Source organism: Schistocerca cancellata, chromosome 6, assembly GCF_023864275.1.
Source record: "Schistocerca cancellata isolate TAMUIC-IGC-003103 chromosome 6, iqSchCanc2.1, whole genome shotgun sequence".
Classification (NCBI taxonomy): Eukaryota; Metazoa; Arthropoda; class Insecta; order Orthoptera; family Acrididae; genus Schistocerca; species Schistocerca cancellata.
The window spans coordinates 141871226-141896648 of record NC_064631.1 but is presented as its reverse complement, the minus strand read 5'-3'; the positions used below and the strand labels follow the sequence as shown (position 1 = coordinate 141896648).

Below are 25423 nucleotides of genomic sequence, written 5' to 3'. Positions count from 1 at the left end.
GCATTACTTCTCACCCCGGACAAAGCAGCGGCCGATAGCCTTCGCTTAACGACCGAGAGCAGCGCGGCGTTTGCGTCGAGTTGCCAGTGCTAACGGACAAGGAACACCGCGTGAAATAACTGCAAAAACAAATGTGGGACGTACGAGGAACGTGTATGTTAGACAGTGCGGCGATATTTGGCGTTAATGGACTATGGCAGCAGAAATCGACTCGAGTCCCTTTGCTAACAGCCTGACAAGCCCCGCAACGCCTCTCCTATTGACACAGACACTGAGACAGGCAAAAATATTGGCACATGGCTCCAGGCTAGAGGACACGAGCCGCGGAAGCCAGTCTAACGTTGGAAGTGAGATTTCATGGACGGTGACGGGATGCTGGAGTGGATCGAGGGCAAGCTGCGAACGTACGAGCTTTGGGGATCGGTGTTGTGTACACGCCCGCAGCTAGGACAGCGCGGGGCGACACGGGTGGCCGCTGTCAACGGAAGCCCTTGTGGCACGTCGAGGAGCTCTGTTAGCGCAGGGCTTGTGGCTGTGGCTCCGGGTTTGGTGCCGAGGTTGTGAAAAAGGCTGTGATGTGGCTCTGGGCACGCCTTGCCTGTGCAGCTACGGTGAGCATTCCCGAACTTTATAAAAGGTTCCTTGACTTTCGCTCAGCTCAGCGTAACCTTGCTCTCTTGCTCTGGGTATAAGACTTAATTCTACTGTGGACTGCGAAGGGGAGGGAAGCGCGAAGGCGAATGTGTGGCAGACCGGCAATGTGAATTATGCTGAATCTAACTGCATCGTTTTTCTGTCTGTTATAGTGTTTTCTGTGATTTGCTCAGCTTCTGAAGTTATCTTGTACAGTGTGGGGCAATTGAAAAATATGACGTAGAGCTGCCCGTTTCACTGTGTGTAAGCTGTTTGAAAGTATGGCGTGCCGTGTATGAATACCTCTTGGTTAATGCTATGTTATATTTCTTGGGAATGTTGGATTTAATTGTTTCTTGCACTGGCCAGCTACGATAGTCTGTGTTCAAGAAATATTTGCTTATTAATGGACATACTACTAGCTGTTCTTGGGCGTTCTCTCAGGAGACTTCGCCTTGTATTGAAAATAAGTTAGCTACTGAGCAGTACGGGTCATTTGTGTAATGTTTTGTTATTTTGCTATTAAATACGTGATCTGATTGTTTCTTTTACTGATCGGTTACAGCCACCGTTGGTTAAAGAATTTTTGCTTATTAGCTGGTAATTAGTAACGGCCGCTTGCTTAAGGCTGTGTTATTTGCTTTAAATTTTTAATTTGACTGTTTAATTGGAGAGTCACGGCTGCTTACTTAATATCATGAGGTTTTCTATCAATGATTAATTACTCTTCAACTGGCCGTAAATGACCTTTTGGGATACAGAATTATAACAAAATAATTTGCAAGGTTACATGGCGTTAAAGTTGAGTCAGATCTTCGGAATTAGAGGACTTCAGTTCTTTGAAAAAGAGTAATTGGCTCGAACTTGTTGGAGTTGGGAAATTTAATACAAACCATTTAAATTAAATGTTTTTCCTAACGGACGAGTTTTAATTGTACTGTTCTGGAATTAACTATCCTGAGGTATTGTTTTACCGAAAGAAATATTCCAATACTGTATGTCTTTTCCTGTATTGCTCGAGTACTGATGTAAGTGGCTTTCGACTCTGGGAGCATTGTGTCCAAGCAAATCAGCTCCAAGGTTAAGTATCACCCAGCTCTCCTCCCCCCCCCCCCCTCCTCTCCCTGTTTACTCTCACTGGGAGAATTTCAATTTTCAAAAATTAAATGTGAGTTAATGTTTAACTTTGCCCGGAGAAACGTTTATCTGCAGTCTAGTACTGCTATCGAGATTGTGAACATGTATGAATCGTGAGTGTTAATTCTCATTTAAGAAAGTAATTTGAAATTTTATGCTGACTAGTGCAACAATTACCGCTGACGACACCTAGAAACAGATATTGTATATTAATTTGTGAATATCATTGTGGTCGAAAAGTTATAATCAGATCCCCAGATCGTTACTGAAGTGAATGCTTTCAAACTGGCTCTCAGTTAGGGTTCATTGTGAATATGTATTTTCCTCGTTTTAGTTTGAATTAAAAAATGACGTGAAAACCATATGTGGGGACTGTATTGTAGAATCTACTAGTATTCCCAAACACTGTTCGGAAATTCACAACCTACTGATTGCACCTTAGGAGTCACGACCAATGGAGAAGAAATCAAATGGGGAAAACGAGACAGCGATAGAAGAGACGAGGTAAGCAATACTTCTCCTGACGTTCTAGGGAGGAACCAGGTGAAAACTGCTTTGACTCTCCTTTGGGGTTAGGCCCACATACCCCCTGTACACGCAACCTTTCGCAAACTACAACTTGTACGGCTAGTATTTCCGATGCAGCAATGCATCAAGACAGAAACATTTCTTCTCCTTTCAATTTTACAATTGATCAGTTAAAAAGTATATCAGTAAATGATGTTTATGTAGCCTGCGCAACATATTTTGAACATTAGATAACATTTTGTATCGTTACTTTCTTTTTTCTAATTGTATCAAATTTTTCCAGTTTTCAGTGCTACTCTGTGCTTACCTTATGGCGTTCCTTTAACTTCGTTCCTCCGCAAAGCAAGAATATTCATGAAGCCGATGACGAAATCGAACTGTGTTTTGATTCCATTTCTGTTTCACAGACACTGTCGTGGAGATGTTGCGAGTGGATCATTCCCATTTGGATATCTTGATACACATGCTCTTAACTTACGCAGCCTGTACTTGGTTTTCATCGTCAGCCATTTACATACTCTGTTGGATAAAGGCTTCTTCAACATTTTCACATCATCATCTGCATGAAGATCTGCTATAAACGTTCGTGTTACACCTGTGTGTTTACCAGTGGCAAGTACACACTTTCCATTAGACCGTTGTTCTTTCTTTTCTTATCACTTAGAATCCAGTGGAGATGTTCCTCTGTCCATTCGTATGGCTACATGTCAGACCCATCATTGCACTACCATTACAGGCATCATAACGTACTTCACTCCAGTTTGTCCCCTGATCCTTTTGTTTGACTGCCCACCTATCGTTGTAGTTCCCAATATAAACATCTCCATTTCTCTACAGAAAAATTCTTCTGTTTATATCTTTTGCAATTCATCCAGTCATTTTCTTCCGCTACCCTAAATTAAAAAAAAATACTGTACTAGTTCAACGACTGCATTGTTAATGTGTACAGTTTTCGTTTTGAGGTGTTGCTTATATTTCAATAAAACCCTTCTGGCTATGTGACCACTTCATACGTGATAAAACAACCAGAGTTTCAGCTGTTACTGCAGGCTCTCTTCTTCAGGGTGACTGTTGCCTACAGGATCAGCAATAACTTTGGTAGTTTATTATGTTTGCAGTCAGGAGGATTTTATTGAAATGAATTCCTGACGCGCAAGTCTGCTCTCTTACGTTACTTATACGTTGTTTTACTGTTACTGTAATTAATTTTGAGACCTGTTATAAACTCGCTCGTTTAGGTTCTTCCCTTAGTCGTAAAAGGTTATATAGAATAGAGGAAAAAAATACATGGTCATCAGCAAAACAAGCGTGGTTCAGGCGTGTTCCATTCCCCTCTTAGTTTTCTATGGATCTGAAAAAGTCGTATACAACTGTTGAGAAACTGATTGATACTATGCCAAATGTGAAAGAAAGAGTTAATCAAGCAAAAACATGCGTGTTTAGTGTTGTTACCCGGCGTATTAATGTATGTAAGGATCGTGAATAGCATCAGAGGTTGAGTGATCTCTGTGAAGGACACGGAGATGCTGCGAACTCTTGTGAGCCAGCGTGATCAGCAAATGACAGATTTTGAAAGCGGCCAGATTGTGGATTCCATTGGACGGGCTTGTCGAATCTTCCAATATTAAGATTTGTGGGGTTTTCGAAGGTTCTACTGACGCAATGTTGGACTGCATGCGAACGTGAGAGGAGGCATACTCATCTTCAAAGTTCTGGTCGACCACGTCTGACCACCATAATGGAGAATCGCCACATTTTGCACAAAGTACGTTGTAACCCCTTCATATCTGTGCCACCCGAGAACAAGTAGTGGACTCGCTGGGACATTTTGCCATGTCACTACTCACCATTGGTCGAAGGCGAGCACCAGCGGGACTAGGGGATTACCGGCCCATGGGTAAGCTGCCGTTAACAGCACATGAGGATTGGTGCCGTGATCGAGCAGCGTGGACTGCTGATGAATAGCGCTGGACTGCGTTCCGCGAGGTATCGCAGTTCTGCACTACCTCGAATAACCGCTGTTGGGAGCATGTCAATGACCTGAGGAGTGGTCCCATTCTTCCAATGTTTGTAGAGGCACAGAGCCGTTACTCTTGGCATCATGGTGCCGAGAGCCATTGAGAATGACTTCAGGACACGGCAGGTAAGGATTGAGGAAACTCTAATGGTACAGCGGCGCCTCACAAACATCCTGCGCACTCATGTGTCATGTCTTATGTGGTAATACCGTGGTGCCATTCAACAGGACAGTGCTTGTCCATACATGGCACTTGTCTCTAAGAACTTGAAACTTCTTTATTTAAATGAGTGTGTCGGTACCTAAGTTGCAGAATGACTGAGAAGATGAAACTTCTACGTTATTTGACTCTGAAACAGCTGAGTAAAACTTAACTCTTTCTCTTTACTTTTTCGTACCATGTCAACACTGACCCACAATATTCTAGCGCAACACAATCTGACTGCTAAAAAAAAAAAACTTCAAATAATTAATTCAAAAGAATGGTCCTTACTAAAAAGAAATCTTAACAATAACCTATACATTTCATTAAGCGCTTACCTCACAAAAATCTTCATCACGCGAACTACTGCAATACAGCGAGCGTAAATACCGCCAGCCAAATAAAAGATGCTAACTACTAAAGCCACTAACTACTAATAGGCACGTGGTTAGCAAAGGAAAGATTTTGTTGCAACTCAAATAATGTATTTTTTACGTTAATAATGTGACATACAATTCAAACACGAATATAAATCGTCATTGACATCTAGTACAAAGGTATATAATCGCGGATAATATTCAATCTCCAAGTCGAACATGTACAAATCGTTAGCCTACGCTAACACTTCAGACCTCTACCCTCCATCAATGCTAACTTCTCACATTTAACATCCATCACTGCTGGCTGTTCACCTCCAGCTGAGGTCAGATTGTGCTGCGCTAGAATATTGTGGGTCAGTGATGACATGGTAAAAAAGAGTAAAGAGAAAGTAGGCTTAGTACATTCAGTTTTACTCAGCTGTTTCAGAATCAAATAACGTAGAAGTTTCATCTTAGCAGTCATTCTGCAATTTAAGTACAGACACACTCATTTGAATAAAGAAATTGCATCTAACACAACAACACGTTACAGTACAATACTTTCTTGGTCATGATAATGCTTGTGAACGACGATAACTACGACACTTGGCACATTTTTACTGTTAGCCAATGACAGTAATTATCTTACAGCAAGATGCATAGTTTAGCGCTACATGACAAGTATTTGAGTGATTATCTTCCGTACTTGGAATATTTTTAGAAATATTTTAGAACTACTATGATACAGAGAATATTTTTGGCGATACATTTCATTCTGTTGTCGTTATCTGTAACATCAGAGGGTATAATGACATTAACCCTCAGGGGGGTACATGCTTATGTTGTGTACCGTGCGTGTGGCAGACGCAAGGAGCCTTAGCTAATATGATATTTGCTTATACAACTTCATAAATCGGCACCATATTTCTCTAACACACAATTACACAGCTATCTGATCATTTAACTGAGAGAGATAAACTTTTTTTTACTACATCAGTGACTCATATTTATGTAATTACACAGTTAGATTACTTCACATTTCGAAAATTGTACTTTGTCTGCATTTTGGGAACTTTTTGCATTTACTTTAGGAGCGACTGTGATACTACAAGAGATTTGAGTGACGCATTTTGTGTGGGATGATGATTTTTGAAGTACGTTTGAGGTAGATGACTCTATTGAAGCGAGCAGAGATCTGTTTTTAGAGGTTTTGAGATCATTTAAGGAAGCTACGACGATTTAGAGATGTGACTGATCTGTTATGAGATGTTATTATAGAATCGTACGTGAAAAGTTATGAGATGTGAATATACACTCCTGGAAATGGAAAAAAGAACACATTGACACCGGTGTGTCAGACCCACCATACTTGCTCCGGACACTGCGAGAGGGCTGTACAAGCAATGATCACACGCACGGCACAGCGGACACACCAGGAACCGCGGTGTTGGCCGTCGAATGGCGCTAGCTGCGCAGCATTTGTGCACCGCCGCCGTCAGTGTCAGCCAGTTTGCCGTGGCATACGGAGCTCCATCGCAGTCTTTAACACTGGTAGCATGCCACGACAGCGTGGACGTGAACCGTATGTGCAGTTGACGGACTTTGAGCGAGGGCGTATAGTGGGCATGCGGGAGGCCGAGTGGACGTACCGCCGAATTGCTCAACACGTGGGGCGTGAGGTCTCCACAGTACATCGATGCTGTCGCCAGTGGTCGGCGGAAGGTGCACGTGTCCGTCGACCTGGGACCGGACCGCAGCGACGCACGGATGCACGCCAAGACCGTAGGATCCTACGCAGTGCCGTAGGGGACCGCACCGCCACTTCCCAGCAAATTAGGGACACTGTTGCTCCTGGGGTATCGGCGAGGACCATTCGCAACCGTCTCCATGAAGCTGGGCTACGGTCCCGCACACCGTTAGGCCGTCTTCCGCTCACGCCCCAACATCGTGCAGCCCGCCTCCAGTGGTGTCGCGACAGGCGTGAATGGAGGGACGAATGGAGACGTGTCGTCTTCAGCGATGAGAGTCGCTTCTGCCTTGGTGCCAATGATGGTCGTATGCGTGTTTGGCGCCGTGCAGGTGAGCGCCACAATCAGGACTGCATACGACCGAGGCACACAGGGCCAACACCCGGCATCATGGTGTGGGGAGCGATCTCCTACACTGGCCGTACACCACTGGTGATCGTCGAGGGGACACTGAATAGTGCACGGTACATCCAAACCGTCATCGAACCCATCGTTCTACCATTCCTAGACCGGCAAGGGAACTTGCTGTTCCAACAGGACAATGGACGTCCGCATGTATCCCGTGCCACCCAACGTGCTCTAGAAGGTGTAAGTCAACTACCCTGGCCAGCAAGATCTCCGGATCTGTCCCCCATTGAGCATGTTTGGGACTGGATGAAACGTCGTCTCACGCGGTCTGCACGTCCAGCACGAACGCTGGTCCAACTGAGGCGCCAGGTGGAAATGGCATGGCAAGCCGTTCCACAGGACAACATCCAGCATCTCTACGATCGTCTCCATGGGAGAATAGCAGCCTGCATTGCTGCGAAAGGTGGATATACACTGTACTAGTGCCGACATTGTGCATGCTCTGTTGCCTGTGTCTATGTGCCTGTGGTTCTGTCAGTGTGATCATGTGATGTATCTGACCCCAGGAATGTGTCAATAAAGTTTCCCCTTCCTGGAACAATGAATTCACGGTGTTCTTATTTCAATTTCCAGGAGTGTATGTGAATGCGAGTATCACAATGCCGACGGACATTTTTGGAGACTATTAGTCATGAGATTTCGTTTCTATACACTTCTAATGTAAATTTTCAACCTGTGAAATTTTTTACTGGTATCAAGCTGTCATTGCAGTAGAGACTGCTGTCGTAAATATTTCGCTAAAGTGTGTGTGTGACCTCGACGTAACACTGCGCTAGGCTGTGCGCTGCGTGCTTTGAAATATATTTATTGTTGTGTGGACTTTTAACTTTCCTTGTGCTGCTTTAGCCGCTTTGAAGCTACCCACACTTCTGCAAGCGCTCGCATCGTTGTAGAAAAGAGTGGCTGTTGATCTCGTTATTGACATTTCTTTGCAGAATGCATCACAAGCATGACACGCTATTGCTTGGAAACATATGATTACACTGTGCAGCTCGCACTTTGCGCTATTTACTGAAATGCTTATGCAGTGATGAGGAATATTTTGACTTCTACATACCTGATTATGACAAGTGTCTTTCTACGAGAGTTGAGAGAACTTTTACTGGCTTATGAAATGCTATATGGCTATTGAATGGTGTTTTTATGCTTTGCCTTCTACATATTTGTTTATTTTACTTTATTTCTAGTTTCTAGTTGCGCTGTAGCATTGGTTTGTAAAATAAAATTTAATACATATACTAATGTACACACTTTCTATCTACAGATCTATTAAATAATAATTTTATGATCTACATTCTTAAAAAAGGGAGCACTACGAAACGAAAGAAGCATAAGAAGGAGAAGTGATTGATAACAGGAATTGTATACATAATTTCCTTTTCAAGGAATTGGTAATTTTTTGGTAGCATAGCTTGTTGTGGTGCATCACTTTAGTGTTAAGATGTGACGTAGGCATTAAGATGTAAATAGACATTCCCTTATCTGCATTGCTATCTTTGCTGTAATATTTTTCCTGCTTGTGGTTTGTGATCTTTAGGTATTTGCAGCATTTGCTGCTGCCATTTGCCTGACATTGTCCTACTCTTATAAGCCAGTTTTGCCACTGATTTATTTTTCTTGCTTGCTGCATATTGCCTTACATTAGTTGTAATGTTGCATTTGCTTTGCTGATTTAGATTACTGCTGCTTGCTTAGCCAATTTGCAATTTTTGTCATTGCTGTCTGTGTTACTTGTTTTGTGCTGCTGCATTGCCTCGTTCTCTAGTTTATGTATGTGAGCTCAGTAGATTTAAGTTAGCTTAAGAGCGGTAGGCTATATAAGAGAATGAGTTTGATGAGTTGGGAAGAAATGTACTGAGAGCCTAAAAAAAAGGTTTGGCCAAACAGTATTGTATTTTGAGGAATAGTTATTTTGAAGGAGGAAATGAAATGATAAGTAGGGTTTGGGGACAACAGGTTTAGGTAGGATCTTCTTGGAAACAAATGATGAGGTAAGATAATGAAAATAAATGATGAGGTAAGAAATATGAAAGTAAATACAGAAAACATGCTTAGATAGGATTTTTCTCTGTAGGAACAATTGTTGAAATAAGAAGAAAAGATCTGTGGGAAAACGAAGTTTTGATTGGAAATGAAGTATCACAAGCACTGCAGTACCAAATGTTACACTGAAAACAAACCCTCTCCTTTCCTTTTGTGTTGTTCCGCTATGTGTTTATGTGTACCCCTGTGTATCTGTGTTTTTCCTGTCTCTGTGTATTTACCTGATAAGATTAACTAAATTTTTCTCTTCTAGTACTAAGCTGCATTTACTATGATGGGGAATACAGTTATCCTCAAATATAAAATATTCTTTACTTTAGAAAAATGTTTAGACATTATTTATTCTGTTCTGTCTTCTTTTAATGCTAATGAGTCAAGTAAATATTTCAATGGACTTTCTCATTTATCATTTATTTACTTATCTCACAATTCCTGGAATACTCATGTATATGCTTATTTCTGTTCCTTTGTAAAGCCTGTATTACTATAAATGTTATCTATATTATCATGTTTTTAATGATGTTTTTTGTACCTTTGTAATTGTATTCTTATGCTGTAAAATTGTAAATTGTATAGGCACCAGTTCTTAAAATTAAGTAAATAGTAGGGATTCATTTTACTGCACATATTTCTGTCGGTCGTATTGTATGTGTAAAATCTTAGGCTAAATGACTGTGTTAGTGTTTGGACGTGTGTTGACCATTCCGTAAGGGACTGGTTAACAACATTTCTGGTTCTAAGGACAATGCAAAAAAAAAATTGGTGAGTGCACAAGTGGTGGTTTATGGACTTGTTTTCTTATCCGCAAGATTCTTCAACTGTGATTGTGCACACGCACAGTCGCAATGGACGGCTGCTGGCCATCTCTACAAGGACTACAGTGGGTCTGCACCCTTGGTGGCCCACTTCTACCATAAGCTCTACAAGAAATACTGTGGGTCTGCTCTGTAGTGACCTACTAATTCTACCAATATTCTTCAAGACTTCGACTGACTCTGCTGTGGGTTTGCTCTGTTGTGGCCCATTACCAATATTCATGTCAAGAGTCAGCACTGTGTTTCACTTGGGAGGACAACACTTCTTCAAGACTGCATGGAGGTCCACTACTTGCGTGTGCATTTACTTTTACTTCTCAGACTTCGTGCATGAAACTGTCATAGACTACTTCTCTGGTATATGATTAGGACTGTCTTTAGGGACTGTGAGGACAACATTTGCTCTTGACCAACAATGCATTAATAATTGTGTGCATTTGATCTATTTGATATTGTTAATATAAAATTTTTTAACAAATTTATCCTGGCCACTGCCCAAAATAAATAGTAAAATTTTTTTGTGGGGAGCAGGGGGGCTATGTGAGGGGCCTGCTTCTGTGTTGGCAGCGCTGTGTAACGCTTTACATTGGATCTCTGACTACTCTTTCTTTGTAAGTGACTCTGTGGCTGGTTGGGCTCGTTGCCAGTAGTGTTGGGCAGCTGGAAGTTAGCCGCCAGCAGTGATGGATGTTAGATGTGAGAAGTTAGCATTGCTGGGGGTAGAGGTCTGAAGTGTTAGCGTAGGCAACGATCTGTACATGTTCGACTTGGAGACTGAATACTACTCATGGTTACATAGCTTTGTACTAGATGTCAATGACGATTTATAATCGTGTTTGAACTGGATGTCACATTATTAACGTAAAAAATACATTATTTGGGTTGCAACAAAATCTTTCCTTTGCTAACCACGTTCCTATTAGTAGTTAGTGGCTTTAGTAGTTAGCATCTTTTATTTGGCTGGCGGTATTTACGCTCGCTGTATTGCAGTAGTTCGCGTGATGATGATTTTTGTAAGGTAAGTGCTTAATGAAATGTATAGGTTATTGTTAAGATTTCTTTATAGTCAGGGCCATTCTTTTGAATTAATTATTTGAAGTCAGGTTGTAATTATTTGAGCAGTCAGACTATGTTGCGCTACAATATTGTGGGTCAGTGTTGACATGATATGAAAAAGAAAAGAGAAAGTAGGCTCAGTGCGTTCAGTTTTACTCAGCTGTTTTCGAATCAAATAATGTAAGAGTTTCATCTTCTTAGTCATTCTGCAATTTAAGTACAGACACACTCATTTAAATAAAGAAGTTTCCAACTGTTTGATGGTGAGGTATTCCTGTGTCCAGCAAGAATCCCAGGTCTGCTCCCGACAGAACATGTGCGGGACCAGCTCGGACATCAACTCCGTCCCTCTGCCAATATCCAGGATATCAAGGACCAATTACTACAGTTGTGGGTTAGCATGCCTCAGGAGAAAAAACAAAGGGTTTATGAGGCGCTTCCCAACCGAAGCAGTGCTTGCGTCTAGACCAGGGGAGGTGCAATGTCGTACTGAATGGGGTAATACTGCTAGTCCTTTGTAAATTCAACTCGATTCTGTAATTTCTGTAATACCACGTGTCCTCCCAATTCGAAGTTTCATTTCATTTCCCTCTACCCTTCTGTGTGCTTCGCATTTTTGTCAGGAAATGTGTTATTGGTTTGTTTCTTGTTCTATTTTTCATGGACACGGTTGATACTTTTTGTATTATTCATTTATGCCGTTAGTCATTACTCGTGGATAATAAACTGTGGACATGATACAAGATGTGTGAAGAGATATGCAAACTCAGAGAGTCAGCTAAAGTGCTGAGCACTGCAAAAGAACGCATGTCTTTCAAGCTACATGTATTTACGGAAGACACAAAAAAGACTAACGCAATATTCGATACTAAGAGGAAATTTGTAATCCAGTATTGCAGAAAGTTGGCGTTGTGGCGATTTAATGAGCGAGCCATAATAAGGGAAGAATGCCGAGGTGCTATTTTTTCTATTGAGGATGGTTAACAATTTGTTTTTTTCGTTCACCCTCTTGGTTCTGTTTTTGTTTTCATTGTCAATCGCTTGATCTCAAAGTAGCACCCATCGCTTAACTGATTTTTATTTCGATATATTCCAATCTGTTCTCTTTCTTTTGACACAAGTAGAATTCTTTTCGTTGCCTGTGTTATATCTGCTTCTTATGTCCTATTTGGTTCGTCCGTCACGCATTATTTTGCTTCTAAGGTAGCAGAATTCCTTCAGTTTGTCTAACAACTGGGCCCTAATTTTAATGCTAAGTTTGTCGCTAATCTCATTTTCGTTGTTCCTTAACACTTTTTGTGTTTCTTTTAGTTACTCTCAATCTATGTACTGTGTTCAGTAGGCTGTTCATTCCATTCATCAAGTCGCGTAATTCTTCCTCACGTTCACAGAGGATTGCCTTGTAATGATCGAAGTTTGTCGTTGACATTTTTCCACCATGGATTTTAATCTCACTTCTGAAACGTTCTTTTATTTCTTCCGTTGGATTTTCAATGCACATCTTGAATAGCAGAGTAGAAAGGTTGCGTCCGTGCTTTGCGCTCTTTTCAATCGTAGCACATCTCTCTTGATCTTGCATTCTTATTCCCCCTTTGGGTCCTTGTGCGTTTTGTACATTAAGTATCTTCCATATACTGTATATATTGTTGAACGCTTTTCATAGGTCGACAGAGCATATGAAATTGGCTCTCTGGTGCCTTTACCGCATCTAAAGCCAAACTAATCGTAGTCTAACAGATCCTCAATTTTCTTTTCCATTCTTTTGTTTATTATTACTTTTGTCTGCAACTTGGATGCATGAGTTTTTAAGTTTATTACACGGCAATTCACACTATTCTTATTTTCGGAATTGTGTTGATGATATTTTTCAGAAAGTCTGATGATATTCCCCGTCTCTGCAAGTTAACTTCAATAATCGTTTTTGTTGGTACTTTCTCCAATGGTTTTAGAAATTCCACAGGAGTGTTATCTGCTCCCCCCTGTTTTGTTTGACTGCTAGTCGTCCGAAAGTCTTTCAAAATCTGACTCTCTCCTTTGTCTTCCCGATCGAGACATTTTATATTTAATTTACCCGAAAGTAGTTTTTTCTGTATGCTGAATCTGTTCCTCCGATCGCAATTCCCTTTTCGATTTCTTCCGAATCCAGCAGTCATTTCGCTTTAGCTTCTGTGTGCTTTCTATTGATTTTATATGTTGCCAAAAATTTCGTCGCATTTCCTTTCTTATACCTACATTGGTCTATCTCACTGCTGTGGTTGCTCCTGGGCGGTTTATTTGTACTCAGATAGTATTTACCGTTGTAGTATCTACAACCTAAGAGAACTTTAAGTACACATCTTTATGCCTCAATAGTTTAATATTCCACTTCGTTTCACAATGATTCTTTCTCATGGTTCTCTTAAACTTCGACCTACGCTTCACCATTACTTAATTTCCACAGGAGTGTAATCTGCTCCCCCTGTTTTATTTGACTGCCATATTTCTCGACTTTCGAAAGGCGTTCGACTTAGTTCCGCACTGTCGCTTGCTCCAAAAAGTGCGCGCTTACGGTCTATCCGATGACATATGCGGTTGGATAGAAAGTTTTCTAACAGACAGAGAGCAGTATAGCGTGCTGAATGGAATTACTTCAACAGAAACAAGCGTTACTTCAGGTGTACCCCAGGGCAGCGTAATAGGTCCGCTGCTTTTTACGATTTACATAAACGATCTGGTTGATGGTATTGACAGCGGCATTAGATTATTTGCTGATGATGCTGTAGTCTACAGGAAAGTAGTATCACACGAAAGATGTGAACAAATCAATGAGGATTCGCAGAAAATAAATGCGTGGTGTAATGACTGGCAGTTATCTCTCAATATTAGTAAGTGTAACCTACTGCGTATAACAAGGCGAAAATCCCCATTAATGTACGAGTACAAAATAAATGCCCAGTCTTTGGAAGTGGTAACATCCGTCAACTATCTGGGTGTGACTATTCGAAATGATCTCAGATGGAATGATCAGATTACACAAGTAGCGTGCAAGGCGAACTCTAGATTGCGGTTTATTGGTAGAATCCTGAAGCGATGCAGTCCTTCAACAAAGGAAATGGCTTACAATACGTTAGTTCGTCCAGTCTTAAGAGTATTGTTCGTCTGTATGGGACCCTTACCAGTTGGGTCTGATTCAAGAAATTGAGAAGGTCCAAAGAAGAGCGGAAAGATTAGTGACTGGTACATTTAGCCATCGCGAGAGCGTTACAAATCTCATAGAAATATTGAAGTGGGACACACTTGCAGACAGGCGACGCGCTAAACGGAAGGGGCTGCTCACTAAATTCCGAAATCCGATCTTCACCGAGGATGTAGAGCATGTATTATTACCACCAACTTTCAAATCGCCGAATGATCACCATTCAAAGATAAGGGAAATTAGAGCTCGTACTGAGGCGTTCAGACAGTCGTTTTTCCCCCGCGCGGACCGCGAGTCGAACAGGGCGGGGGGGGGGGGGGGGCTGCGGAATTTGACTTAGGTGCGAATTGTGCCCTCCGCCACACACCGCTTGGTGGCTAGCGGAGTATAAATGTAGATGGAGCTGTAGATTGCATGTGATCTGTCTGTTCTTAGGTGCGAGTAGGTAGATGTGGCGGAGAAAGCTCCGGTTAGAATGGATAAGTATTGGACTGACGAGGAGGACAGCGCTGTCCCACTGTCTATTACCTCGAAGGCAGACATGCGAAGTTGTTAAAATACTCTGGGAAAATAAAATAATGGAACAGTAATAATCTCCTTTCACAGTCCACATGATTCTCTTCCCTGTAGAAGGAATACACCCTGGGCATGTTGTTGTTGTTGTTGTGGTCTTCAGTCCTGAGACTGGTTTGATGCAGCTCTCCATGCTACTCTATCCTGTGCAAGCTTCTTCATCTCCCAGTACCTACTGCAACCTACATCCTTCTGAATCTGCTTAGTGTATTCATCTCTTGGTCTCCCCCTACGATTTTTACCCTCCACGCTGCCCTCCAATACTAAATTGGTGATCCCTTGATGCCTCAGAACATGTCCTACCAACCGATCCCTTCTTCTGGTCAAGTTGTGCCACCAACTTCTCTTCTCCCCAATCCGATTCAATACTTCCTCATTAGTTATGTGATCTACCCATCTAATCTTCAGCATTCTTCTGTAGCACCACATTTCGAAAGCTTCTATTCTCTTCTTGTCCAAACTATTTACCGTCCATGTTTTACTTCCATACATGGCTACACTCCATACAAATACTTTCAGAAATGACTTCCTGACGCTTAAATCTATACTCGATGTTAACAAATTTCTCTTCTTCAGAAACGATTTCCTTGCCATTGCCAGTCTACATTTGATATCCTCTCTACTTCGACCATCATCAGTTATTTTGCTCCCCAGATAGCAAAACTCCTTTACTACTTTAAGTGTCTCATTTCCTAATCTAATACCCTCAACATCACCCGACTTAATTCGAGTACATTCCATTATCCTCGTTTTGCTTTTGTTGATGTTCATCTTATATCCTCCCTTCAAGACACCATCCATTCCGTTCAACTGCTCTTCCAAGTCCTTTGCTGTCTCTGACAGAATTACAATGTCATCGGCGAACCTCAACGTTTTTATTTCTTCTCCATGGATTTTAATACCTACTCCGAATTTTTCTTTTGTTTCCTTTACTGCTTGCTCAATATACAGATTGAATAACATCGGGGAGAGGCTACAACCCTGTCTTACTCCCTTCCCAACCACTGCTTCCCTTTCATGTCCCTCGACTCTTATAACTGCCATCTGGTTTCTGTACAAATTGTAAATAGCCTTTCGCTCCCTGTATTTTACCCCTGCCACCTTCAGAATTTGAAAGAGAGTATTCCAGTCAACATTGTCAAAAGCTGGGCATAATACACTTCAAATCGCCCCGAAATACACCAAGGTCCACTACATGAACATACAACGCTTAGCCGTACTGTACACGGCCTTCGTCAAGAATATGCCTGATAAAGTTTACATTTTGTTAATACTATGGCCTTACAAGTAATCGTGGCGCATCGAGCTTCCTTGAGTACTGTAACCAGGCTGTTCGCGATTTGTAGCCGTCATTTCTGTTTAAATTATTGTGGCGTTTCATCAACTTTGCAGTGAGCTATATCATTTATCAGAAAGAACAATGTAATGAAGGATTCTTTAACGCCACCACGTATGCTGTGAGATACAATCCTTCACTGCTGTACATGGCCACTTTTAATAATACGTCTTTTGCTTTGTGACATTGTTTGCGATCTCTGAGCAATAGATATTGACGTATCGATCTAGTTGTCCAACTACCATTTAACAGTCCTCTAAACGGCTATATTTAATTGTGAAACGGTATACCAAACATTGCACAACAGTAGTTGCCTTAGAGTGTGATCTTTTTGCACGAAATTCTGGTCACATCTGAAGTAGACGTTCCACCTTGTGAGTATCTTATGAGATGCTACAACCTACCAATAAGTGTATATCATCTCGTTGATTGTCTCCGGTTTTGTTCAACCTTCCTAACACGGGAACATAATGACCTCACTAAATTCGTTACGACATCTAAATTCACCTTATCGACTGCATGAAAGGTTAAGACGTCAGAGTGGCAAGTCGTGAAGTGTCACCGTATTATTCATCAGTTTGCTACAATAACTGGTAATTGGATCGAAATCACTATTGAACAACTTGCGTACTTTTTTACGTCGAATAGCCATTTAAATGTTTTTAGTTTTAAAGAAATCTGTTGCCGAATTAGGGATATAAACTCAATGAACTGCAAGGAGTTTTGGGGAAGCAATACTGACTGATATCCTTATTATTATTATTTGTGTATGTATAGTATATAACATATTGTATGAAGTATCCGAACACTTCCTATACATAATATTTTTTTGTCATGCTCGTTACTTTATTCTCTCTTTACTTCCATGTTTGATTCTCTGATTGTCTTTCATTTTGTCTTGACTGCTTTTTCGCTCTTACTTTTCCAAGGTTATATTTTATAAATACGTGATTCGCAAAATTCATTTGTTATTAATAATCTTAACTCTAGTTGGGACATAGCCCCTGAAGTTTATATTGTTAGCGAAATAAACTAACCGGACGACGATAATGAGAATACGAGAGTAGACAGGATAGCGAAACAGTTGGATTCCATTGCGAGGACCGGACATAGTTCAGACAGAAGAAAAGAAGGAAGAGTAAAATTTAACGTTCCGTCAACGACGAGATCATTAGAAACGGAGCACAGGCTCGGGTAGTGTGGGGGCGGGGAAGGCAGTTGGCAGGCAGTGTCCCTTTCGAAGGGAGCCTCCTGGAATTTGCACTAGTCGATTAAGGCGGGCAGCTAGAAATTTAAACCAGGCTGGTCGGACGGTGTTTTGAACCTCGTTCCTCCCGAATGCGAGGCCAGTGTGCTAACTACTGCACCACTTAGTACGTACTAATCAATGGAGTCCATTAGAGCAGCTTTCATGTTCGTGTAATATCGTCACTCCACCCGCGCAAAATACACTAGGTTAAGAGTTATTCACTGCAGATTTACCGATTTTTTTGCTGACGATTAAGCAGTAACTGACGCACCCAACAACGTTTCCTAAGTATTTGTAAAAAGGTTTGTTCATAGATGTTCGTAACATGAGTTTCTGTTCCGAGTACTTACCTTCGTCTTGTCTGCATCAACTGCGGTAATTTTACCACTGAGGGGAAGCTCCTGCAACAAAACGAAACAAATTAACTGGTGTTGTATGACGTATGAAATTACAGAGATATACAGGCTTTATCACGACTAATAGCAAAAACTTGCGTGAATGAAAAAGTGTAGTAATAAAAGGAAACATGTTCCACTACACATGGATCCGAAAATTAGCCGATTGTCAGTTGATTTCGAATGCGTGCTTACGAACCGCCGCTGACTTCAGTATGAAATTGTTTCTTGGCTAGGTGAAAAGTATTTGAAATGTGTGCGCGTTTGCGATTTCCTAAGGGACCCAACTGCTGAGGTCGTCGGTCCCTAGACCTACACACTACTTAAACTAACTTAATCTAACTTATACTAAGAACAACACACACAGCCAAGCCCGAGGGAGGACTCGAACCTCCAGCGGCAGGAGCCATTTGATATGTCTTGGTTAGATTAACTGTAGCTGAAATGTGAACTTTTCGATTGCGTACCTCTCTGTCTTGGTTCAAATTTCAGCTGGCTGAAGTCAGAGCCCAATGCAGCCCTGAAAATATGCTAACGGAAAAAGAGTACAGTGTCATAATAACGTTGACAGGTGAGTATATCGTGTTCAACGATTTGAAGGTCAGTACGCCCATGCAGCATTATGCCTCCCCACGCTATAACACGTGGGCCAGCAAAACGATCGTATTCGAGAACGCTGGACGTTCCCCCGTATAGCAAGAGGTGGGAACGCGAACGCACACATAAGGCGGCCGAGCCGTGCTGACCCCGGCTTATGTGTTGCTTTAAAACTTGCCTGTTACTCTGCGTTTGGTTTCCCGTGGATACTGCGGTTCCTCCTCTTTCTACGTGTGGCAGCAGCGGTGTGTATAGATATTTGCACCATATGCCATCTTTGGTCTGGTGCTTATAGTTACGGCTTGTCGGTGTGCAGCCAGTCGGTCGGTTGGAGCGGAGTAGCGAGCAAGTCTCCGCACGGCGCAGCCGGCCAGGCCCGCTGGCGGTCTCTATGCAGTGTTGGATCGTGTGGGGGCTGTTCTGAGGGCTACGAGGTTCGTGGCTCACCGACCCAGGACATGAAAGTTGAGTGGTGATTTTTTTTTTTTTACCGAAGCCACGTCTGTTGGTTCGCTGTTCGCTCGTTTGAAGCGAGAAATCTGGGTTCCCGGGCCGGTCTGCGGATCCGGCACTAATTTCCATGGGTCACTAACAAATTGTAGAGCTGATGTGTAATTGTATTTGCCAGTTGCAAATACATCGCTCCTGTTTCATTGGATGTAGATCGTCAGCAGCGTCTGCATCTTCAAGCACGGGTGCATGTCTGAAGGACATTGCACGGTACTATGTAGGCACTCTAAAAATGCAGACATTGCAAAATTGAGCTGAACAGTAGTTGATATGCCCGATTACTTACGCACGACACGTTATACACTCCTGGAAATTGAAATAAGAACACCGTGAATTCATTGTCCCAGGAAGGGGAAACTTTATTGACACATTCCTGGGGTCAGATACATCACATGATCACACTGACAGAACCACAGGCACATAGACACAGGCAACAGAGCATGCACAATGTCGGCACTAGTACAGTGTATATCCACCTTTCGCAGCAATGCAGGCTGCTATTCTCCCATGGAGACGATCGTAGAGATGCTGGATGTAGTCCTGTGGAACGGCTTGCCATGCCATTTCCACCTGGCGCCTCAGTTGGACCAGCGTTCGTGCTGGACGTGCAGACCGCGTGAGACGACGCTTCATCCAGTCCCAAACATGCTCAATGGGGGACAGATCCGGAGATCTTGCTGGCCAGAGTAGTTGACTTACACCTTCTAGAGCACGTTGGGTGGCACGGGATACATGCGGACGTGCATTGTCCTGTTGGAACAGCAAGTTCCCTTGCCGGTCTAGGAATGGTAGAACGATGGGTTCGATGACGGTTTGGATGTACCGTGCACTATTCAGTGTCCCCTCGACGATCACCAGTGGTGTACGGCCAGTGTAGGAGATCGCTACCCACACCATGATGCCGGGTGTTGGCCCTGTGTGCCTCGGTCGTATGCAGTCCTGATTGTGGCGCTCACCTGCACGGCGCCAAACACGCATACGACCATCATTGGCACCAAGGCAGAACGACTCTCATCGCTGAAGACGACACGTCTCCATTCGTCCCTCCATTCACGCCTGTCGCGACACCACTGGAGGCGGGCTGCACGATGTTGGGGCGTGAGCGGAAGACGGCCTAACGGTGTGCGGGACCGTAGCCCAGCTTCATGGAGACGGTTGCGAATGGTCCTCGCCGATACCCCAGGAGCAACAGTGTCCCTAATTTGCTGGGAAGTGGCGGTGCGGTCCCCTACGGCACTGCGTAGGATCCTACGGTCTTGGCGTGCATCCGTGCGTCGCTGCGGTCCGGTCCCAGGTCGACGGGCACGTGCACCTTCCGCCGACCACTGGCGACAACATCGATGTACTGTGGAGACCTCACGCCCCACGTGTTGAGCAATTCGGCGGTACGTCCACCCGGCCTCCCGCATGCCCACTATACGCCCTCGCTCAAAGTCCGTCAACTGCACATACGGTTCACGTCCACGCTGTCGCGGCATGCTACCAGTGTTAAAGACTGCGATGGAGCTCCGTATGCCACGGCAAACTGGCTGACACTGACGGCGGCGGTGCACAAATGCTGCGCAGCTAGCGCCATTCGACGGCCAACACCGCGGTTCCTGGTGTGTCCGCTGTGCCGTGCGTGTGATCATTGCTTGTACAGCCCTCTCGCAGTGTCCGGAGCAAGTGTGGTGGGTCTGACACACCGGTGTCAATGTGTTCTTTTTTCCATTTCCAGGAGTGTATTTACGCTGATGATCCAGAACGTTATGACCACCGACCTTTTATCGATCGCCCCATCCAGGCGAGAGCAGCGTCACTAGGCAAGGAATGACTGCTAGTCAGATACACGTTCAGTGCACGTGGTATCAGAGTATCAGTGAGCTTGCTGTTCGTGTGTATAATGGGGAAGGCGCGCAATCTATCTGAGTTCGACTGAGTGCAGACTGTGTTGGCCCGAAGCCTCAGCACGAGCATTTCGGAAACTGCACGACTTGTCGGGTGTTCGAAGATTGCTGTGGTGACTGTCTTCAACACGTGACGAAACCAAGGTGAAACGACGTCCAGGCGTCTTGGCGTTGGGTGGCCACCCCTCAATTACAGATGACGGACGTCGTAGGCCGGGCAGACTGGTAAAACAGGACAGACGGTGAACTGTGGCGGAACTAACTGTGGTGTCACCGCAAGGCACCACACTGGCTAGGTTGTAGGCTTCAAATCGGCCGCGGTCCGTCGGTACGCATCGGACCCGGGTGTCGCCACTGTCGACGCTAGCAGACCGAGCGCCGCCACTCGGCTGGTCATACGAGACAAGCTAGCGCACTGGCCAGTTCTACAGCCGACTTTAATAGGAATGGTTCACTTGTTATAGATCCAGAGATCTCATTTGCACAGACGCTAGTTAGCATAGCTTTCAGCTAAGTCAGTAGCTACTACCTAGCCAGGCGCCACATACAGTTTATGCATCGCCAATTGATCTATACGTGTGAAGCAATCAGAATTGTAAAGAAGTATTCACAGTTCAGTCTATAACTGCACTTGTAAATATTATTGTACAAAGTCAAGATCGACGTTCAGAGCTGATGCTGAATTAAAGCTAAGTACTGTATTTAATTGTATTCCTGTCTACTAACTTTCTAATCACCTAAGATATTCCGGATACATCCCGTCAAGTATAGTTCATTGATCCTCACGTCAGCCTACGTCATCAACGGGTGCAATTAATAGCCACACCTCGTGATCAGACTAAGAGTCAAATTGCGTGACGCAGCCGGGTCACCCTTTTTCCATGAGGCCCATAGTTCCGCCTCATACATAACACTAACATCAGACTTAAATACTGGGCAGAGTACAATTGTGACGCAGCTGACGACACATGCATGTGCCCATGTGAACATTACATCACTGACGACTACGACTGAAATGGGCATGTGACCATCGGCACTGGACGTTAACACAGTGGCAGAGCGTTACATAGTCTGATGAAGCTCGATACTTTCTTCATCGTGCCGATGGGAGGGCGCGAATCCGTCGTCTTTCGGGGGAACACATCCTTGACACTTGTACGGCGGGACGGAGACAAGCTGGCGGTCGCACGGGGTAGCCGCGCTGTCTAAGGCGCCTTGTCAGGCCCGTGCGGCTCCCCCGGCGGAGGTTCGAGTTCTTCCCCCGGGAATGGGTGTCTGTGTTGTCCATAGCGTAAGTTAGTTTAAGTTAGATTAAGTAGCGTGTAGGCTTTAGGGACCGATGACCTAAATTCTTTGGTCCCATAAGACCTTACCACAGATGTCTAATTTTTACAAGCTGGCAGCGGCGGCTCCATTATGGTCTGGGAAACATTCTCGTGAGCATCCATGTGTCCAGTGGAGATCGTGCAAGGCACCATGATGGCCAATGAATATCGCATACTGGTTGCAGACCACGTACATCGCTTTATGACGATTATGTTTCCCGACGCCAGATAAGATAAAGCGTCATGTCGAAGCCCAGGAGTGTGATGGAGTGGTTCGGGGAATACAGTGACGCGTTTCAGTTGATGTACTGGCCCCCCAACTCGCAAGATCTGAACCCCATCGAGCACATCTTGGATGTGATTGTACATGGCGTCAAAGCTCATCGCCCCACTCCTCGGCATTTACAGGAATTGAAGTGTGTGTGTGTGTGTGCAGATGTGGTGCCAATTCGCTCCAGCGACATACGAAGGCCTCATTGCTTCCATGCCACGATGCGTCGCCGCCGTTATCCGTGCCAAACGTGAACATACCGGCTATTAGGCGGGTGGTCATAAGGCTCTGGATAATCAGTGAACATGTGTTCAGGATCAGCTGCCGTTCCTGTAACAGACAACGACCGTGCGCAGGTCTTCCTGCACTTTCCTGCATTGCGTTGCAATGGTCGTGTAAACAATGGCATCGTGTGTCAAAAGCCTCACGGAGCTTCTGATATTATCCACTATATCATTTACACACATTGTAAAACAAAGAGGCTCTATAACACTCTTTTGTGGCACTCCAGAAATTACCTTTACATCTGTAGATTTCGTTAGGTTTGGCATCCTCAAGAGGGAAGGAGGGGCAGGGGCAAGAGAGACACTTGCGCCCTTCTGGAATCTGTGCTAGGTTCAAAATTCTCTAGAAATGATAGTGTCTAATTCTACACAGGCAAGGGGCAATGCAGTGGTTTTAATAAATACTATGTTGTTTGGTTGTCAGACTGTTCACTGGAAATTTCACCATTTTCTTATCACGGTGGGAGCTTCCGCGTTATTTTGCAAACTTGAGTTTGTTCAGTCCTTAATGAATTACTGAACGGTGTAGTTCAGACACCTAGCACAGCGTCAACTTGGCTGGATTGTGCTTAGCGGATACAGTGTCCAATTTCCACAAGAACAGCCCATTCCGCGCACAACTTAATCTAAACAGTGAGTCTGTATTTGACCAGTCAACGCTTCCTGAGACTTCATGTAGCTTTACACGGTAGAGTATGAAGAGCACGGTCGTCCTATACTTCATTTACGGACCCAAATGCAGAAAAAATAAACCTATGAAAGGAAAAATATAATGAAATATGATGGTCCAAAAGGTGTACGGACCTTCTTAAACTATATGATTTTTATTTATGTATTTTTTTAACCCGATCTGATTAGGGTCACCAGGCCCTCTGTAAGTAGACTGTTTATGTTTTCTTATTGGTAACGCCACGTAGCGCTCTGTATGAAAGTCACTGGCTGCGCTGTGTGCAGTCTGTGGCTAGTTTTCATTGTTGTCTGCCATTGTAGTGTTGGGCAGCTGGATGTTAACAGCGCGTAGCGTTGCGCAGTTGGAGGTGAGCCGCCAGCAGTGGTGGATGTGGGGAGAGAAATGGCGGAGTTTTGAAATTTGTAAGACTGAATGTCATGAACTGCTATATATATTATGACTTTTGATGACTATTAAGGTAAATACATTGTTTGTTCTCTATTAAAATCTTTCATTTGCTAACTATGCCTATCAGTAGTTAGTGCCTTCCGTAGTTTGAATCTTTTATTTAGCTGGCAGTAGTGGCGCTCGCTGTATTGCAGTAGTTCGAGTAACCAAGATTTTTGTGAGGTAAGTGATTTGTGAAACGTATAGGTTAATGTTAGTCAGGGCCATTCTTCTGTAGGGATTATTGAAAGTCAGATTGCGATGCGCTAAAAATATTGTGTGTCAGTTTAAGCACAGTCATGTATAATTGTTCTAAGGGGACGTTTCACCTCTTTTACATCAGACCAGTGTTTCACAAATACAGTGTCTTTTTTAATCTCATAGTTCCCTAAGATATAACAATTTTAATATGACAGATAGTATTAAAATAATTGACCGATGTGTCAGTGTGAGTAAATTATATTGACAATGAACTAATGAAGTTAGTACTGGCGGTACATTTACTGCTGCAGCTGCTGCCAATAGCGATAATAGTAATAACAATAATAATGATAGATGATGATGATGGTAATAACAATAGTTTTAGTGGCAGGTGTAAGAAGACTTTATAGGCGTAGGAAATAGATGTTTTCTGATATAGCGAGTTCAGGGGAAACGAAATTTAATGAGGCTGCATCGGCTACGAATACTGGGAAATGAGGAAGAGTAGGTTGGAAGGAGGGATGTACAGGATAACGAGTGCATACAGGAACAATGGTAATTGTTGCTTTAGTAGATATTTCATTAACTGCATTCTGAAGCTGGAGATGTTATTCTGTTCTCTAATACGACGTGAGAGGCTATTCCAGAGTCGGATTGCTGCTGATGAGAACTTCAAGAAAGCGGCTTAACCATGGAATGAGACACACAGGATTTAGCTCTGATGGGAGTGGGTGTTTCTGCCATGTTGTTCAGACAAGACCGTTAAAGTCGAGGAGAGATATGAGGGGCAGTGTTCGTTGATAAGATGGTATAGAAGGCAGAGGGCATGGAAGTCTCTGCACTTGTCTGCGCGCATCCAGGGTAGCAGTGCATACACTCCTGGAAATGGAAAAAAGAACACATTGACACCGGTGTGTCAGACCCACCATACTTGCTCCGGACACTGCGAGAGGGCTGTACAAGCAATGATCACACGCACGGCACAGCGGACACACCAGGAACCGCGGTGTTGGCCGTCGAATGGCGCTAGCTGCGCAGCATTTGTGCACCGCCGCCGTCAGTGTCAGCCAGTTTGCCGTGGCATACGGAGCTCCATCGCAGTCTTTAACACTGGTAGCATGCCGCGACAGCGTGGACGTGAACCGTATGTGCAGTTGACGGACTTTGAGCGAGGGCGTATAGTGGGCATGCGGGAGGCCGGGTGGACGTACCGCCGAATTGCTCAACACGTGGGGCGTGAGGTCTCCACAGTACATCGATGTTGTCGCCAGTGGTCGGCGGAAGGTGCACGTGCCCGTCGACCTGGGACCGGACCGCAGCGACGCACGGATGCACGCCAAGACCGTAGGATCCTACGCAGTGCCGTAGGGGACCGCACCGCCACTTCCCAGCAAATTAGGGACACTGTTGCTCCTGGGGTATCGGCGAGGACCATTCGCAACCGTCTCCATGAAGCTGGGCTACGGTCCCGCACACCGTTAGGCCGTCTTCCGCTCACGCCCCAACATCGTGCAGCCCGCCTCCAGTGGTGTCGCGACAGGCGTGAATGGAGGGACGT

General features: G+C 43.9%; 1 protein-coding gene across 1 annotated transcript in view; it reads right to left on the bottom strand.

The window, feature by feature from the left end:
• LOC126190973 (sodium- and chloride-dependent glycine transporter 1-like) overlaps positions 1-25423 on the bottom strand; it is a 139618-nt gene that overhangs the window by 101046 nt on the left and 13149 nt on the right. The window contains exon 2 of the mRNA XM_049931642.1: positions 17630-17680. Coding sequence (XP_049787599.1) covers positions 17630-17680 — 51 coding nt within the window. The remainder of the gene's footprint in view (positions 1-17629; positions 17681-25423) is intronic.